The 18,534-nt window shown below is 39.0% G+C and overlaps 1 protein-coding gene across 1 annotated transcript in view; it reads left to right on the top strand.

Annotated features, from left to right (window-relative positions):
- REV3L (REV3 like, DNA directed polymerase zeta catalytic subunit) overlaps positions 1–18,534 on the top strand; it is a 214,154-nt gene that overhangs the window by 81,947 nt on the left and 113,673 nt on the right. The window contains exons 3-4 of the mRNA XM_067546605.1: positions 13,650–13,724; positions 15,351–15,511. Of these exons, the coding sequence (XP_067402706.1) occupies positions 13,650–13,724; positions 15,351–15,511 (236 nt within the window). The remainder of the gene's footprint in view (positions 1–13,649; positions 13,725–15,350; positions 15,512–18,534) is intronic.

The following is an 18,534-nucleotide window of genomic DNA, read 5'->3' as shown; positions in this document are numbered from 1 at the left end:
AGTCATCATAGTCACCAGATGAGACAGTCATGCCCCCTCTGCCCTCCATGGCGGATGATTTCAAAGCATTTCAGGATTTGGCATAAAGACTAGCAGTAGCTCTGCAAATACCCTTATAAGAAGTGATTGAGTCACATCATAAGCTGGTGGACATCTTACATTCATCCAAAGCTGCAAAAGTGGCCCTGCCAATCAATGAGGCCTTACTAGACCCTACCAAATTAATATAATAGTCCATGGCATCCATCCCTCCAACATGCAAGGAGATGGATAAAAAATATTACATGCCAGCAAACGGCACAGAATTTTTGTTCTCGCACCCACCCCCCAATTCCAAAATGGACGTGGTAAACTCCAAAGGATGACAACACCACTTTAAGTCCCCCCCTTATGACTGGGACTGCAAGCGGTTAGCATTATCTGGCAGAAAAACCTATTCGTCAGCCACCTTCTAATTCAGAGTGGCAAATTATCAGGCTGTATGGGCAAAATATGATTACCAAAATTATGCAACTTTTATTAATCAGATTCTGGAGTCGCATAAAGAACAGTTTAAGGCCTTAGTTAATGAGGGCCAGTTGGTGGAGAAGATGTCCCTTCAGTTGGTTCTGGATGCCGCTGACACAGTGGCCCTTTCGATTTCAACAGCAGTGGTGATGAGATGGGCCTCTTGGCTTCACTTCTCCGGCTTCCCCAAGAAGGTGCAAACAGCAGTGGAAAACCTCCCATTCGAAGGAGCAACCCTGTTTGCTGAGAAGACTGATGCTGCCTTCCAGACTCTAAAGGACTCAAGGGCCACTCTCAGATCCTTAGGGATATGCAAACCTGGCTTTAAGAGGAAATAGAACCCTTAATCATCATTCAAACCCAGGTTGCAGTACTCTTATTCGTATTTATCTCAGTACCCAGCTCAATACTCCCAGAGGCCATATGAGCCGCAAAAAAAGAAACCCAGGTTCTAAACCAGATGTAAGATGTCAGGATCCCAACAAACGTCTTCTCAGCCCTGTACATCAAAGAGACAGTTTTGACAGGTTGGTCAAGGTGCTGATAGAACACCCTTTCTGCTGCCATTCCAACCTGGAACACCCCTCCCATACCTTTGGGGGTCGTTTTACTCCATTCTGCAGCACCTGGGAATAGATAACCTCAGATAAGTGAGTATTAAAGATTGTCCAGATAGGATACTCCATCCATTTTTCCTTCCTCCCATGTTCCAAGCCTCCTTCCTTTTCAGGGACCCTTCTCACGAGAGCGTACTACAATAGGAGATAGACCACCTCCTCAGTGTAGGAGCGATAGAGCCAGTGCCCATACACCTAAAGGGCAAAGACTTCTATTCTGTTCTTCCTGATACTGAAGAAAAAGGGGGTTGGAGACCTATACTGGACCTCAGAGCACTCAACAAATTTGTCAAAGCTCAGAACTTCAAGATGGTCACATTATCCATGATCATTTGAGCATTAGAAAAGGGAGACTGGTTCTCGGCCCTCAACCTTCAAGACACATTTTCATATCTCAGTTATACTAAGCCACAGACATTACCTCAGATTCACGTTAGGACAGGACTACTATTAATACAGAGTATTCCCCTATGGCCTTTCTTTGGCCCCCAGCGTATTCTCCAAGATCCTTTTGCTTGTGGCAGCCAACCTACATTCTGAAGGCATCGTGATTTACCCTTACCTGGATGATTGCCTCCTCAAGGCTCAGTTTTTCCTAGATGCCCAGCGGGTCACTCAGGTACCTTTGGACCTGTTTCAAAGTGTGGGCCTGCAAGTCAACAAACAAAAATCAATATTGATATCAATTCAGAGGGTGGAATTTGTAGAAGTAGTCCTCAACTATGTTCAAGCGAGAGTGCTCCTATCTCATCACAGATTCCTCAGTCTCTACTTATTGATAGAGACAGTATAGTCCAGTCCCCAAATGCCCGCCAAATGTTGCTTCCAGCTCCTGAGACACATGGTCACAGAGACATCAGTGATAGCCCATGCCAGACCACGCATGAGATGCTTGCAAACCTGGTTTGGTTTGGTTTACAGACCGAACAGAGACAACATAAACTAACGATTGTTGATACCCACCAAGGTCAAGCAATCCCTGGACTGGTGGAAAAATCCAGTAAACGTCTGTGTGGGAATCCCATTCACCCAACCTTCCCCATCATTAATCCTTACCATCAATACATTCCTCATAAGATCGGGTGCACATCTCAGTGGAAACACAGCTCAGGGCAAATGGTTCTTGAGCGAGATATGCCTATACATCAGTCTGCTTGAACTCAGAGTGGTCAGAAATGAGTGTGCTCCCTTCCTACCACTGATGAAAGGCGCACACATACGGGTCATGACAGACAACATTGTTGTCAGTTATTAGCTGTGTATGTGTGTTCTTCCAATGGATATGCTGTCCCTGCTCTACAGGCAACTGATACTGCAAACTACAGTTGGATTACCCAATAAGACCAGAGATCCATTTCAATAATGAAGGCACCAGACCAAGTTTATTGCCAACAAAGCACAGTTAAAAACACTCTATACATGCTACAGGTACACTTAATACATGTATGCCCGTGACAATGGACAGCTCAGTAAATGGCAGGACTTTCCATTCCTCACTCAGCCAGACAAAAACACTCCCTTTGAGACCCTCTCTAATACACTGATACAAACAAGTTGCATATTGCCTTTCTGAAGTGTGTAATTGCCACCCTTTGATGTGGTAAGATACCACCCTTTACCTTGTACAGAATGGTTCGATCAAAAAGCTCTATTCATTATATTATCAAGACATCTCTATCCATCATATTGTCATTCTGAGGGATCAGTAAGCCCTAATTATCTTTGGGGTATTGGGATGTTTTGGTACCTTTTTGGAATGTGCTTGCATGAGTGCGCTGTACCTATCGCACACATGTTTTGGTACCTATTAGGAATGTGTGTGTTTGCAATACCAGCTCTATTCTTGCTAGTTACTGTGAGTCTGCCAGCACTCACAGCCTGACTTCTGCTAACTTTCTTTATAACAACAGGGCTTGACTATTACTTTAGCTCAGGCCTCATACTTGGCTTGTCATATTAGTTCTCATTTCTCAGCTTTCACTTTCTACTGCAAACATGTCCTGCATGTATTATATTCATCGGTAGGGGAGAGTCAGATCACACTCCCTGTGCACGGAAGGAATGAAGCTATGGGCTTGGTGCATAGCCCACAATGTATTGATATCAGCGGCCTACCTACCAGTAATACATAACACCACAGCAGACAGTTTGAGCCACAGACTCACTCACAAATATGAGTGGGAGTTAGATTAAATGATGCTCCACAATATCTTTCTATTATGGGGGACTCCAGCAATAGACCTGTTTGCCACCTACCAGAACAGGAAATACCCAAGTACTGTTCCAGAGCGGGAATCGGATGCCACGCCAGGGGAGAGGTGCTCTTCCTCCTGTGGGACGAAGGCCTACTATACAACTATTCCCTATACTATTAAAAGCCCTTTTAAAGATAAAGAAGGAAACGGCAACCATCATACTGATTGCCCTGCATGGTCCAGACAGACATCATATCCTTACCTGTCGCAACTGGTGCTTTGCCCACCTACGACTCCCCTGACCACTCCAGGCTTCCTGTTGCAGGAGGAGGGACGTACTTTCCATCCCAATCTGTGGGTCCTTCAGTTCAAAGTGTGGCTCCTTCATGGTTCTAGCGCATAGAGACATCCTACTCTGATGAGGTACAGGAGGTTTTGCTGCACAGCAGGAAGGGAAATACTTGTTGTACCTACCTGCAGAAATGGAAGAGATTCCAGGTGCGGTACCAACTCGGGTGTGACCCCAAATGCAACCACTTTGCCTATGGTCCTGAACTATATTTTAGTCCTCAAGAAATCGGGTTTGTCTTGGAGCTCACTGAAAGTCCACCTGGTAGCAATCTTAACCTTCCATCAGCTGGTGGAAGGATATCCCATCTTTTCCTACCTAACCACAAAGAGGTTTCTTAAGGACATAGTGAACTTCTTCCCACAGTCCAGACCCCCCACCTCTCAATGGGATCTTAATCTGGTGCTAAAAGGATTTATTAGACCTCCATTTAAACCCATGGCTATGTGTTCTTTACCTTACCTGTCCATGAAGATGGGGTTTCTCATTGCCATCACTTCAGTGAGAAGAATAGGGGAAATAGCAGCCCTGATGGCGCATCCCTCCCTTCACGGTATTCTTCCCTGGTAAGGTCACACTTAGAACATATCTGAAGTTCATTCCCAAGGTGACTTTGGTGTTCCACATAAATCAGCTTATCCAGCTTCCAGCCTTCTATTCCAAGCTTCTTCGTGATAATAAGGAAGCCATCCTCCATATGCTCAATGTAAGGAGAACTTTGGCCTTCTACTTGGATAGAACGAAGATGTTGAGAAAATTCCCCAGACTTTTCTTATCTATTGTTGATAGATTAAAGGGAACAGCTATTTCAGCCCAAAGACTGTACAAATGGATTTCAGGATGCATTAAACTGTTACTAACTGTGTAATGCAACACTCTTACCTTCAGTATGCACATAATGTCTTGTGATATTGAAGCAAATATGTTTGTGTTTAATACAGAGAAGAAGCTGTTTTAAATGTCACACTCTCTCTGCTGTGCAATGTCAGTGTGAATTTGGATCATTTGCCAGGCAAATGCTTGTCTTTCTGAGTTAGGTATGCCCTGAGCCAACTAACTTTTTCACTTAACTTCCTGGATTGTGTTCACCATTTTCTGTCCAGGAAGCATGAATATACACAAGTGGAGTAAGATATCACCTCTATTTTGCTTCCTTTCAGTTTGGTATCATACTTGCTCATTGCTGAGTTGAGATGAGAAGATGGCTTTACAAAAATCTGAACCATTTGCTTTACCTTAAAAATCTGTTTAAATAATTCAGTTTGGAGAAAAAAACATGTGCATGTATAATTATTATGCAAATTTTAAAATAAGGAGACAACAGTTATGTCATAGTTAAGGTTATGTTGAGATTTGTGCTTAAATCAGGACTGAAACCCCTCCGATGGCTGAATTTCATGTTCAGATTTAACACAAACTCCTGAAATAATAGTTGAATTTTTCCATATTATTTTTATCATAAAGTATTTATTATTTTACAGAGGAAACATTTAAAAGTACTGTATCTCTGAAATTTTGCCCTTATACACTTTTACATATGATTATCACGAATTCTAAACTTCTCATATGCATCAACTCTAATCTCAGGGATAGATCACTTTTTCAGATTTACAGTTCAACATAGTTATATTGCACACAAAACGTATGTTAAAATAACATTATTAAAGTTGCAAAGTCAAGCTCTTAAAATGTAGGAAATGCCACAATTAAGGTTGCCTGTGCAATCTTAATTTGGCTCCTTTGTGTGTATGCCTTATGAAACACCCTTTAATTACATTAGAGAAACTAGATGCATGAGGTAGAATCTTGTATTGGACAAACTTCTGTTGGTGGAAGAAACAAGTTTCTGAGCTTCACAGAGTGTTCAAGTCTGTAAAAAGGTAACCATAGTGTCACAACTAATAGGCAAGTGGCAGACACCACCGATTTGGTTGACTTGATGTACTGTTGGAATTATTATTTATGCAGGATATTACCACAACTCTAACTGTAAATTCCTCTATTAAATCCAAAGACCAAATTATATTTATACAATTGCTCTAAACATGCCTAAAAATCCTAAATAATAAGCAATTTACTACATCAAAACAGTAACAGAATGTTTAGAAGCATTTGATCAAAATACTTACAAATGGGCTAAACCCAGTGATACGTAGACCCATATTGGTTGGCACCAACTTGGTCAGGCAGATATTAGCAATGAACCCTTTAAAAGTTTACCTTTTAACAAACAAGTGATGTCATTGCAGATTACTGACTTCAGCTAAAAAACAATTATTTCGAGTCTTAATCCAGATAGATTAAGACTTCCTTTCTCCCCAAGGCCTTTCCTCCCCTCCTTTTTGCTGACTAACATTTTTTCCATAGCACCTGGGTTTATGTAGGCTTTAATTTTAAGATAACAGTGGTATGTGGGTTGGGAAAGTTCATGTTGACTCCTTTTAAGACAGACCCTTTTTGTCTTAGTGAAAACCACCTGCAATCACACCTATCAGTTAGAGGCCTTGTTTAAGAAACTTTCCCTTTTCTAATTAATTATTTTTTTGAACCAGACATCCTCCCTACTCCATTCCTTCCAGCATTATAACTTTACTTTTGTGGTCTTTCTTTATAACATATATTTCTTTAACCAAGCTTAAGATAATTTTAATATTCTCATTTTATATTTATTCTGCATGTAGCATCTCTACACATATGTACGTCATGCATCATTTGAAAGCTTATTATGCCTACCTTACGATGAGGTATGATGTGGAGCTGTCAAGTGGCACCATTACTATAGAAAAGAGGATAAACTATTACATCATCAACACATTAAAATGACCACTTTGAATATTTGCATTCATTTTTGTTAGCTCAATGACTTTATGTATTATTTCAAGACATAAAATTGGACATCTTTGTGACCTCAAAACATCACAACATCGATTTAAAGCATAAAACAAAATCTAACAACAAATGTTTATCGGTGTCATTGAAATGTAATAGCACTGGTGACATTTCTAGTCAATATCATAATCATCCTCTTAGGCATCATCATGATTTCTGTTGAGAGTGCATGGGTTTACCAGTCTTCATTGCCTTGGCATGTACACAGTTCTGTGCTGCGAAGATTATTCTGAATACGCACACAGCTAATTATGCAGTGACCCCCCTACTGGTACAGATACAAATAAAGTCTTGTAGAAGCTAAGATGCCATTGGACCTTTGAAGAATATAGGACATAATTCATCACCCACACTTTTCCATTCGTATTGCAATCATGATCCAATATCTGGTTTACCTATGTGCGAAGAATCCAAATCTTTGTTTGCTAAGATGCTCTTTTGACATACTCTTCAAAACTGTCCTCACATGGTAGGAGTTTAGCCAGTGACTTGTTCTTTTTGATGGCCAGATTGAGGCATAAGCAATTTTGGTCTTTGTGGATCTTTCTGTCTGTCTGTCTTTCTGCCTCCTTACCCTACTGACCTTACCTACTGACCACACTGCTCCCTTGCTGCAAAAATTCCAGCTTGTCTATCATTCTCTCCCAGTTTGGCAAGATCACTGAAGCAGTAAGATCCCTTTCTTTTGACAACATTAAACACAGATTTTTTTTCCCCAATACCAAACAGGAATGAGACAGAGTTATATCCTGTGAATGCATGTGTAGCAAAAAGTATGTTGTAGAAGTCAGGAGTGAGTGCATCACAAATTGCATGCCACAGGCATGAAGTGATGTCTTGGTAGTGGTGCCTGTTTCAATCCACGTGTTATCCCTGTGTTCCATTTTTGGAAATTAGTGAACAGCAGGACCAAAACATCTGCATCAGGTGACCTAATTATTATGGTTCCTTTGACCTCAAAAGACCCCAAAGCCATATCTGCACATATAGCATGCTGAAGTATCTCTGTGTCTTCAGCACCTCTACTGGTGATGGACTTTGTTACTTCACCACTGGAAAAAGCCTTCAACAAGGAGGAGGTTTGTGTTGGGTGTGATCCTTCACTCAGGCACTTTCTGAACCATATATTCAAAGAAGAATTTTACAAGTGACTGCTTTTTCTGTGGAGGTCTAGTGCACCGGGTATTTCTTGCATCCAGACTTAGATCCTGTCAGGTGCTGTCTTTCTGCAGTTTTTTCAGAATTACTGTTGTCATATCTGTCAAAGACTTTGATTATAAAATTAATTTTGTCAAATCCTTTTAGATGCTGCCTCAAGTATTCAGCAGCTAATTCATCAAATGTGTGGAATTTGTCTCCAGCCATTGTTTGAATGACATCCCTGGCATCTCCCTGTGGTTTCTTTGTTGCATGCTCCTAGCTCATGGATTCTTTCAACTTGAGCTTCCAGCTGATACCCTAATTCAGCTTTATCTTTTCTTCTTATTCTTCCATCAGCATAGAAAGGAGACACAGTCACAGATCCTATTAGATAACTAAGAGCAGCTGACATTGAAACATTACCTCTGTAAAATTTTGCTAAGGACGGGACTTGTGAGAAACAATTTCTGGACCGATAGTTGCTGTGATTCTTCCTCTTTCCATACTTCAGTTTGATGATCTTGGCCGTGTCAGCAAAGTTTTGGTGCCAGATTTCTTGACTGGGCTGAAGAAGTTCACCTGTCACAAATCTCTCAATTTGTTCTTCACCAACATCTGCTATTTTTGGTAGAGCCTCTTGTACGTCTGATGTTAAATGCAGTCCAGTAGATACGTTGATAAGCATCTCCGGTTGTGATTCAGGGTCAAATTGGTTTGTCATATTGTAGATGATGTGGTTGGTAAGAGCTGTAACATGCTATTCAGCCCTTGCCCTGAAGGCAAGGACTTGTTTGTGGATTTTGTCTTTACTACTTGTTAGGCCACTAACTTCTCTCAGATCTTTTGCATATTCATAATATGAAGCTGTGTAGTGTCCTCTCTAACTTGAATACTGACCTCTACGTACACGTCACTGAACTAAAAAGCTAGTTTCTAGAATATTGCAAAGGCTAGTACTGCATGCTTAGGCAATTACAAATTAAAGCCTTCTGCTATGCAGATTAGATGTTATGTAGTATGTATGAAAGCTTACAAATGGAGAAGCAGTACATTAGGAATTCACTTTCATTTATATCTACTCACTGCAGCACAAACTGAAGGCACACAATCTACTGATACTGGTGTAGAACCTTCAGTGTGAGACTGATCTAGTCAGTCAGCAAAATTAAATTGAAAATATAGAAAACTATTATAATCACTTGTGAGATATTTTGACAATTAAGAATATGCAATGTGAAAACATTTCATGTTAGTATAATGCAAAATGTGTATAGTTTAGATTACTGCCACATGCTAAACAGTTTCCTCATTTCTGTGGAGAGCAGGGAGAAGCTTGCCCAACCAAAACCAGTACAAATCTTTTAATATGTTTTCCTTTGGTAGCTTTGACCAACAAATACCCCCATTAAATTGTCGACATTAACTTAAACAGGAAGTCACAGTCATGTTGCAGTGTTTCTAGAACTGTGCAAAAAATGATACTTTCTTATTTTGGAACCAGTGTTTAAAACTCACCTATATGCTTATGGCACCACATCATACCTCATCTAAACATACCTAAAATAAGCTTTTAAATATTATATGATGTGGGTGTGTGTAGGGTTGGGTACATTAAACTCCAGAAATATGGTCCTTTTTGGAAAATTGCTGCTTGCCTATAAATACAAAGTGGGATAGATTGTTAAGCATAAGGGGTTAACACATTTATCAAGAAATCACTTAAAATGAAGTGGGCAATTAATGCTTCTGCAGTCCTAGGACAAAGGAGGGTTACATACTGTTGTGAGCCATAAAACCAGTGTCTCTGAATCTATGTTGTTTAGTGTCTAGTAGAGTTATGAATTTAAGTTCCCAGCCTCACCTCTTGAAGGTGTTGTGCAGATTTCCTTTGATAACAAGTTCTGAGAGATCAGATATGAAATTATTTCTTTGTGAAAAGTGTTTGTCCACAGGTGATGGGGTGTTTTTGTCTTTTATCATTTTTCTGTTTGGGTTCATTTGGTTGTGTAGAGATTGCCTGCGTGGTTTCACCTACATAGTTGTTGGGGCATTTGATGCACTGCATGACATGCATCATGTGTTGTGATAGGCATGGCAGGACCCAGGGACTTTGAAAAGTGTGTTGTGGGAGGTATGGATCATTGTAGGAGTGGAGATGTGTCTGCAGGTTTTGCATCTGATGTTCTGTCAGGGTCTGGTGCCGCTTTGAGTTGAAATGTCTGGTTCATAGGGAACTTGCTTCTGATGATGAGGTTGGCAGGTTGTTTGAAGGCCAGAAAAGGTAAATTGGAAAATATTTATTTCAGGATGTGGTCCCAATCCAGTATGGGTTGTAGTTATTTGATGGTACCCGTTATGGGTTCCAGCGTGGGGTGGTAGGTGACAACTACTAAAGGTTTGTGGTTGGTGGCTTTTCTTTTTCTGTATTGAAGCAGGTTCTCTCAGAGTATTTGGGTGGCCCATTCCATGCTGTGCTCTACTTCTCTGGAGTGTCCTTGTTTGGTGAAGGAGGTCTTAAGTGTGTTAAGATGTGTATTCTGGACTTCCTCCTTGGAGCATATTCTATAGTATCTGAGTGCCTGGCTGTAGATAATAGATTTCTTACGTGTTTGCGGCAGTTATTGCATCTGTGGAAGTAAGTGTGGTGATTTGTGGGTTTCCTGTATAAGTTGTCTATAGAATTCCATTGTTGAAGCTGATCATGATGTCAAGGAAGTTGATGCTGTTGTGGAAGTATTCTAGAGAAACTTTGAGGAATGGATGGTGGTTGTTGAAGTTGTGGTGGAAATGGATGAGGCAGTTCAGGCCATCTGTCCAGAGGATGAAAATATCAATTTATTGCAGGTATATAATTGATTTTTGTGGTGCATTTTTCCAGAAATTCTTCCTTAATGTGGCCCATGATGAGGTTGGCCTACTGAGGAGCCATCCTAGGGCACATGGCTGTTCCCATTGTTTGGACAAAGTTAAATGGTTAAATATAAAGTTATTATGGGTGAAGATGAGATGGATAAGTTTTGTGATGTGTTTGGGCTGGATATCTATATGTTGTCCATTGTCTTGTAGATGTTTGAGGCAGCTAGTGATGCCATCATTGTGAGGGATGGTGGTGTATAGGGAGATGGCATCCCTGGTGGCAAGGATAGTGTTCTGAGGGCGGTTGATAAAGTTGCAGAGTTTCTGAAGAAGATGGTTGTGTCCTGGAAGAAACTGGTCCTTTTGTGTTGCGAGTAGATTGAGGATGTTTTCCATGAGTCCTGATATTCCTTCAACAAGATTTAATTACATGATCACATACGATTTCTTCAGTTGGACCCCTGTCTTATTCAGTACACAGGATGGATGGTGTTCACTGAACGAACAGCTATTCTAGATTTTGTGTTATTTTCATTGTTCAGTGAGTGGTCCCAGTTATTATTTATCCTACAGTATTCACACCCTGCTCAGAAAATAGAATTATTAGGATATGTCTATACTGCACACTAAGCCTGAGATTTGACTCAGGTTTGAGCTCAAGCTCCTCTTCCATCCATGCACAAATCAGTCTGACTAGGGTCAGCAAGCATTTATGACCCAAGTCCTAGGATCCTGGTGGGTGGAAAGACTCGGAACCAAGTCCTGCTGAGACTTGGGTCAAAGCCCTCTCATTTTGCAGTATAGCTCAAGCCACAGACTCGAGTCAGAAGGTCCGCATACTGCAGTATGGACGCATTAGCCCATCCAACAATTGTAAGCTCAGGTTTACAAAGCAATGTGGATGCTGAAGTGAGTACTTCACAAACATTAATAATTTACTTTCACAACACACCTGTGAGATGATGTGATATTATTCCCATTTTACAGATGGGAGACTGAGGCACAGAGCATTTAAGGTCAAAAGTGTCCTCTACGTTTGGGTACTCAATTTGAGGTGCCTATGGTCTGCTTTTTCAGCGTATTTAACACTATGTGGCACTTACAGCTCCATTGACTTAAGTTACAGTTGTGAATGTTGAGCACTCCGGCAAATCAGGCACCAGAGTCTCAAGTTGGTCACTCAGAAAATGAAGATTACAAAGTTAGTGGCCACTTGTGAAAAGTTGTGACTTGTCTAGCATCACAAGAACTCTGGTAGATGCAGGAGTAAAATCCAGTTCTCCCATGGTGGCATTCAACTTATTTAACCAAGAGACAGACCATCCTTTCTCTTCCAGCAGTTCCCTGCCTTGTTCACTGTACACCTTCCCCAAGTTCTGCAGCAAGTGAAGCAGGGATCCTGCAGACAGCAGCCTCCTTCACTACACAACTCTAATTCATCTTCAGAGCATGGTCTATTCTGTGCACTGAATGAGACAGGAGTGCTGTGGAGAAAAATAGAATGTGACTGTGCAACTAAAACTGTCATAAAGCATATGCACCATGGGGCTAAATAAAGATTGCACAGGTAACCTTAATTCAGGCATTTCCTAACTTCTGAGTGCTTAATTTTGTGACCTTAATGTTCTTTTAATGGTATGTGTAATTTTCTAGGTTTTAAAAAAAGGAAACTGAAAAAACAAAGTCCATCACATGGCATCATCCACATAGGTCACTCATGAACAGGATTGGAACTTTTAGAACCACCTCACAGAGCTCTGCCACTTGGGCTAAGAGTAACAGATAGAAGTGGTAGGTTAGTATCCTTTATGTGGATCATCTACTACAGGGGGTTGAGAGAGACACTTCACCAGTGGGTTTCACAGCTATTTGCTGATAGCAAAGGAATGTTTACACTATGAAATCATGAGTTCAATTCTAGATTCTGGAAAGTAATGTGCTATTGTGCCAACAATCCTTTCTCTCCGTCCCATCCAGCTTCTCCCTGTCTAGTCTTGTCTCCCTGCCTCATCCTCTCTCTTAGCCAGTCCCAGCCTCCACTTTCCAGTCCCAGGCTTTTCATCATAGTCCCAGTATCCCTTACCCAACCAGTCCTGGGCTATTTTCAAAGTCACAGTCTTCTTCCACACACCCTTGCTCCCAGTCCCAGTTTCCCTACTGGGGCTTCTTATCCTAATATTCTATCCCCAGCTTCCTTGCATAGCCAGTCCCACACTATTCTGTCCCTATCCACCCCACCCTGGCACTCGTCATTCTTTCTCCCGGGCTCCTTGTCCAACCTCCCCCAAAAACAAAACAAAAAACCCACAGTCTGGTTCCCAGGGTTGATTTTCTCTCTCCCTTCCCCAACAAGCAGGAAGGAGGAGACACTTGCCATTCAAAGTGCTTCAGGACCAAACTTAACAACTTCTCTCTCTGGCAAACCTTCTGTGACCCAACTAAACAGGATTCTTAGGTTGACCCACCTGACCAAGACTGTTGAATTGAAATTTCTACTAAGGTCGATATGGAGTGGGAATATGGGTGACCCTTCCACCACTTCTCTTTTATATCCTTAATCCCCTTCTCCACACATACCCTAACTTTAACCTCAGCAAGAGTAAGATACTTTACAGGCCAACATACTTTAGGTTTAGAAACCTACAAAGCTTTATTAGTACCTAACAAAAATATTAGGTTGGAATTAAGATTTTGAGGAATTGGATGTGTGCCTTAGGGATGACTGTGCATTGAACTGAAAGATAATTTGTTGTTGAGATGATGAGTGCATTTGGATTATAATGGTTTTTGGGATGACAGGACATGGCTTTTGACTGTCCTGGGTGCAAATGTTATCTTAATTTAATTTCCCAGATTTTTAGTAATTGCTTCGGTGGGGTTTGCATTTGAGTGATCTTAATTCTAAATTAACCAAGATTTAGTTTAGTTTGGGAAGTGTAAATAAATATATATTTAGTGACTAAGACACCAGACGTGTAATACCCAACATATCTTCTAGAGTGGACAAAGGTAAACGTAAACTAGAGAAAGGAATTAAGTGTAAATGTTGCTACAATATAATCAGTAAACTTTTTTGTTTGTTTTATTGTTCTCCAGGCCTTTTTATGGTTATCATGAAAAGGAGAAAGAGTTTATGAAGATCTATCTTTACAATCCTGCAATGATGAAAAGGTAAACTGTAGTAAAATAGAACTATCAGTAGCTTTCACTGTGGCTTATGAACCAAAAAGGGAGGCGAGGTAAACTATTCCATGTATTTTCATTGGGAAGAAATGTCCATTTGAGCAAAGAACTATATTAGTAATTATTGCCCCAATTCAGCAAAGTACTCTTAAGGAATAGCTTATGCAAGGGAAGTGAAATATGAAATGTAGCTGCAATTAATTGTCTCTGCAGACTTAAATACATTGAGTGAAAATCATTCTTGCTTTAACTCTGTTTAAGTCAATAGAGTTAAAACAGGATTGAATTTACCATAGTGATCTTTCAAATACTATGAGGTGAATTTTCATAAACAAAAATGCTTGTTATGAAGTTTTAAATTCTGGTTTCCAATCACAGAATTTAAAATGATCTTGAAAAATCAGATAATTGGATATAAATCAGTAATGTAACTTTGTTCATTAAATGCAAAGAACAGTTAATGCAACATTCAGATTGTGATTAATTGCACAAACCCCAGGAAATTCAGTCTTTATAGTTCATAGCATAACTGAAATCCCTCGGGCCTATATAACATTTTGTATTGTATGTTTATGATTATGAAAAACTAATACGATAGGTCCATCAATGACTATTAGCCAAGGTGGTCAATGATGCAATCCCATGCTCCTGGTGTCCCTAAGTCTCTAACTGCCAGAAGCATCTGGCACTGGCCACTGTCAGACGAGGTAGATGGACCATTGCCCTGACACAGTATAGCTGTTCTTATGTTAATAATTGCCCAAATAGGTATTTGGTCCGAGTTAGTAGGATAATAGAATTTTGCAAGGCTTCTTCATATGGTGTTAAGTTTGTCTTAATATATTATATATGCGCAATGTGGCTGAGTTACACTTGCTGTGGGAACCATATATTGAAACTTAGAGATCTTAATCATTCATATTTGAACTCTTCTCTTATCATAGTTTCTTCATTTAATTTCCTAGTTTTGATTTTTAATCAATTTTTTTTGTATTATATATTCAAAAAATTGCACTGCACACCTTTACAAATGCAGATACCATTCTCACATTCAGATAAATTGCTTATGTTTGTAATTATTCAAAGGTAGATATGTTTATTTTAATGTACAGATGTTTGAAGACATACTTGTGTGCAGGTATATGCTGCATCATAAAGGTTGCTTTGTTAAATTATGCATTTAAAGTTTGTAATTTTCAAACATTTATGACTTGTTTGTAAATAATGGCAAAGGGGACCACAGGGGAGATTTTCAAAGTCACAAATAGCATTTAGGTATCTAACTGTCCTTGGGCCATTGAGGTTAATGGATAGCTTTCCATGGACTTCTGGGGACCCAGAACTATTGCTATGTGCTATGAGTCTTTTGTAGAGATTTTTATAATTGGAAGGATGTAGCTCCTCTGCGCTTATTTTCAGATACTAAATTATCATTATGGCAGACCATTTTTGTTAAGGACACTTGTTAAAACTTTGTAAGAAGTTTGCAGCTTTTATAATGTTAGTAAAATCAAATGTATTATGGAACTTTTAAATGTTTATTGTGATTTTAATTGATAAAGCAAATAAGATGGTGTAACTTTTCAACATATTTCAATTTGTTTTTAACTTTAGAGTATGTGAGCTTCTACAAGGTGGAGCCATAATGAATAAATTTTACCAGCCTCACGAAGCCCATATTCCCTACCTCCTACAACTGTTTATAGACTACAACCTGTATGGAATGAATTTAATAAACCTGGCTGCTGTCAAATTCAGAAAGGCAAAGAGAAGAAGTAAGGTGTTTATTTCTCAAGGCTAAATCATAAATAATTGTCTTGTAGATTCAAAGCACTATTCCAAGTAGAACAACATTAGGTTTCATATTTTGCCATTGTTTGCTCTGGCTTAACTACAGGTGTGTATTATCTGTGTCTGAAATTTTATTATTCCTTAATAGCTTTGCCTTCGTCATCAAAATTCACTTTCAGCTTTCTCTCATTGTTCTAATTTGCGCATGTTTTCTGAGCTGAAAAAGCAAAATGGAAGGGGAAAAGAATGGGGATGTTGTATAATTACCAAGGCATGTGCTACCTATGACAGATGTTGATTTGAATGTCAAGTCACAATAGTTAGGCACCTGTTTGGCAGTCCAAAGTTATAAGGGAAGCTTTTTCAGCTTGTACCAGAGTTGATCTTTAGTTGAAGAATTCATGTAGAAGTTAGTTGATTGATTGCATTGTTTAAATACTTTTGGCATTCATTCTTTCAGTTATGCCCTAGATCCTTCGTGGTTCATTCTTTATTGTAGTGGCACATTCATGAAGTTATAGCTAGGTTATGTTATAATCCTCTGACAAAATTTTGAATGAAAGTGCTTCTAATTATATCATTGCTGTTTGATCCAGGCTGAAATTTGAAATACAAATGTCTGCAAAAGGGAGGCATTTTTAACTCCCATTTGAAAGATCAGTTTTTGGCATGTTTTACTTTTCTGTAACTTCATATTCCTGTAACATAAAAGTAGAATTTGCACATGATTAATCTATAATGTGATATATAAATGCTTTTAGTATTTTGTTGGGGAGGGGGACAGGGAGGGACACAATGACAGAGATTTTGTGCCATTTAGAAAATAACTACTGTCCATTTTTGGTACATTATATAAACAAAAATGTAGAGTTGTGTGTTTATCTGTCAGAGCAACAAAATAATGAGAGTTTAAAGGAATTTATTACAAATTATTTGCATCAGAAATGGTAAATAGAGATCTACATGATTTTAAATTACGGTTCCCTTTTTATTTTTACACACACACACACAGGTGGATAAATTTAAATCAAGGCAATTTAAATCACTAAGTGGAAAGCCTCGATTTTAATCATCGATTTGAATCACCATTTCCTTTGTACTTTAGTTATTTTCTAATGAAAGGTGCAGTCTTATTGGATATTATAACCATTAAAACATGTTCATTTACAGCTTAAATAGAGCCTTTACACTAGATTTGGTACAACTTTTTGTTATCTAAGAGGATACATTATAACTATATATTTAAGCAATTATATAGCTTAATATTTTCAGATTCTTATTAATTATATGTTTTTAGTATGTTAGAAAATGATGAATGATATATTTCTTATTTACTCAGTTGTTAATATTTTGCGCATGATTTGTGTCCTGCTGCATTAGGATGGTCACTGGAATTTAATTAAACACACAAAACAACATATAAAATTTATTTTTATTGAACAAAACAAGTCCTTAATATAGTACATAATCTATTGTGCCATATTCATGAAGCTTGAATATGTTAGGTATTTTCCCCCTGATTCTTTCTTTATATTGAAAAGCAGTCTTTAACTCAAAGTTTTTGACAGAAACTTATGAATTCAGCATATATATATTTTATTTAAATGTTTTAAAAGATTGTAATGAGCATATTTTGTATTACATTTAGATTTAATTTTAAATGGGTTTATTTTTAAAAATATAAACATAAGTTAAATAACAAAATCAAAATAATTTGATTTAAATTAATAAAATCTTTTTTTTTAAAATCACTTTTTATCCCTCCTCAGACAGACAGACACACCCTGTTATGTAGTCATTAATATCCATCTATTTTAAATATATCTAAAAGCTCTTGGAACCCTTTCCATGCTCAGGCATAAGTCCACTTTCTTGCTTGTTGTTCTTCTATCTATATGTCTGGAGTAGTGGGAGGTCAGGGGACTATAGTTCAGCTAAGGAGAAAAGGTGGAATAATTCAAGGGAAATAATCTATGGGTCCTTACATCCAGTCATTGGGAGGAATAGGAGAGAGGCAGGATCAGGTATCTGCTTCCTCCCCAAAAGAGCCCCCCAGAGGCAAGCAAATAGGGTGTAGGAAAAACACTCATCTTCCGTCGTCCCTCCAGATGTCTATCTGTGTAAATGTGGGGAGAGGAAAACAACATTCAGATGTCGCACTTGGCTTGTAGGTGGGCTCAAAGAGTTGTGGCTAGTTTTATTACCTGTGGAAACAAGTTTTCTGGGCTCTGATCTCTTTCTCTGCCTCCTGCTTCAGATAGGCTGTGCCTAGCCTCTCAGCTCCTTGCCATGTCTGCTGTTTTTAATCTATCACCTGGAAAGGTGAACAAAAATTAACTGTTTCTAACTAGCCTATTAATCTCTCCTTGTCCTGGCACGGAGTAGTGAATCCAGTGTAAGTCCTGTTCCTAACTGTGTTTGTGGGAACCAAATCAAGATGATTGTTTTACGCAGGCAGTCTCCCTACTCCTCAGACAACTCTCCCATTTTGGAAGTGTGGTTGCTAAATAGGCAGATAAATGGTGAGGGGCAGTGAGTTATTTTCAGCCCTTGCCTTTATATATCTGGAGGAAGCAGGTATGTCTGTTCCCTCCTCAACTGGATATATTAGTGAGGGGAAAGGTGCCCCTGACCATACCTGCTGAAGACCTGGAATCTTCAGCAGTTGAGTTCCCTCTTTGCCATGAAACCTAAGGGGCTCACTCTCTGACATTGCTGTAGGGTGTAGAATTTATTCCAGGAGTGGGAAGAGGGCTATTGGGGTGCCCTTAAATCTTCACAAATAACTTATTAAAAATAGACTCATATTGGGTTATTACTGTTAATGACCCTTACTTTTTTCATTTATTTGCAAAGTGGAGGTTGTTTTTAAAAAAAAAAAAAAAAAAGGGAGGGGCAAGAATGCTTTAAAACCAAAAGTGTTTCAAGAAAATACATTTTCAAAATAACATACTATTTTTCCTAGTGGCAAAATGTTTATTAAATACTTATTTAGAAGATTCAATAT

Source organism: Emydura macquarii, unplaced genomic scaffold, assembly GCF_026122565.2.
Source record: "Emydura macquarii macquarii isolate MOO-44397 ecotype Brisbane River unplaced genomic scaffold, CSIRO-AGI_Emac_v2 contig_1146, whole genome shotgun sequence".
NCBI classification, from domain to species: domain Eukaryota; kingdom Metazoa; phylum Chordata; order Testudines; family Chelidae; genus Emydura; species Emydura macquarii.
The sequence above is the reverse complement of the archived record's forward strand: the minus strand, read 5'-3'. Positions and strand labels throughout refer to the sequence as shown.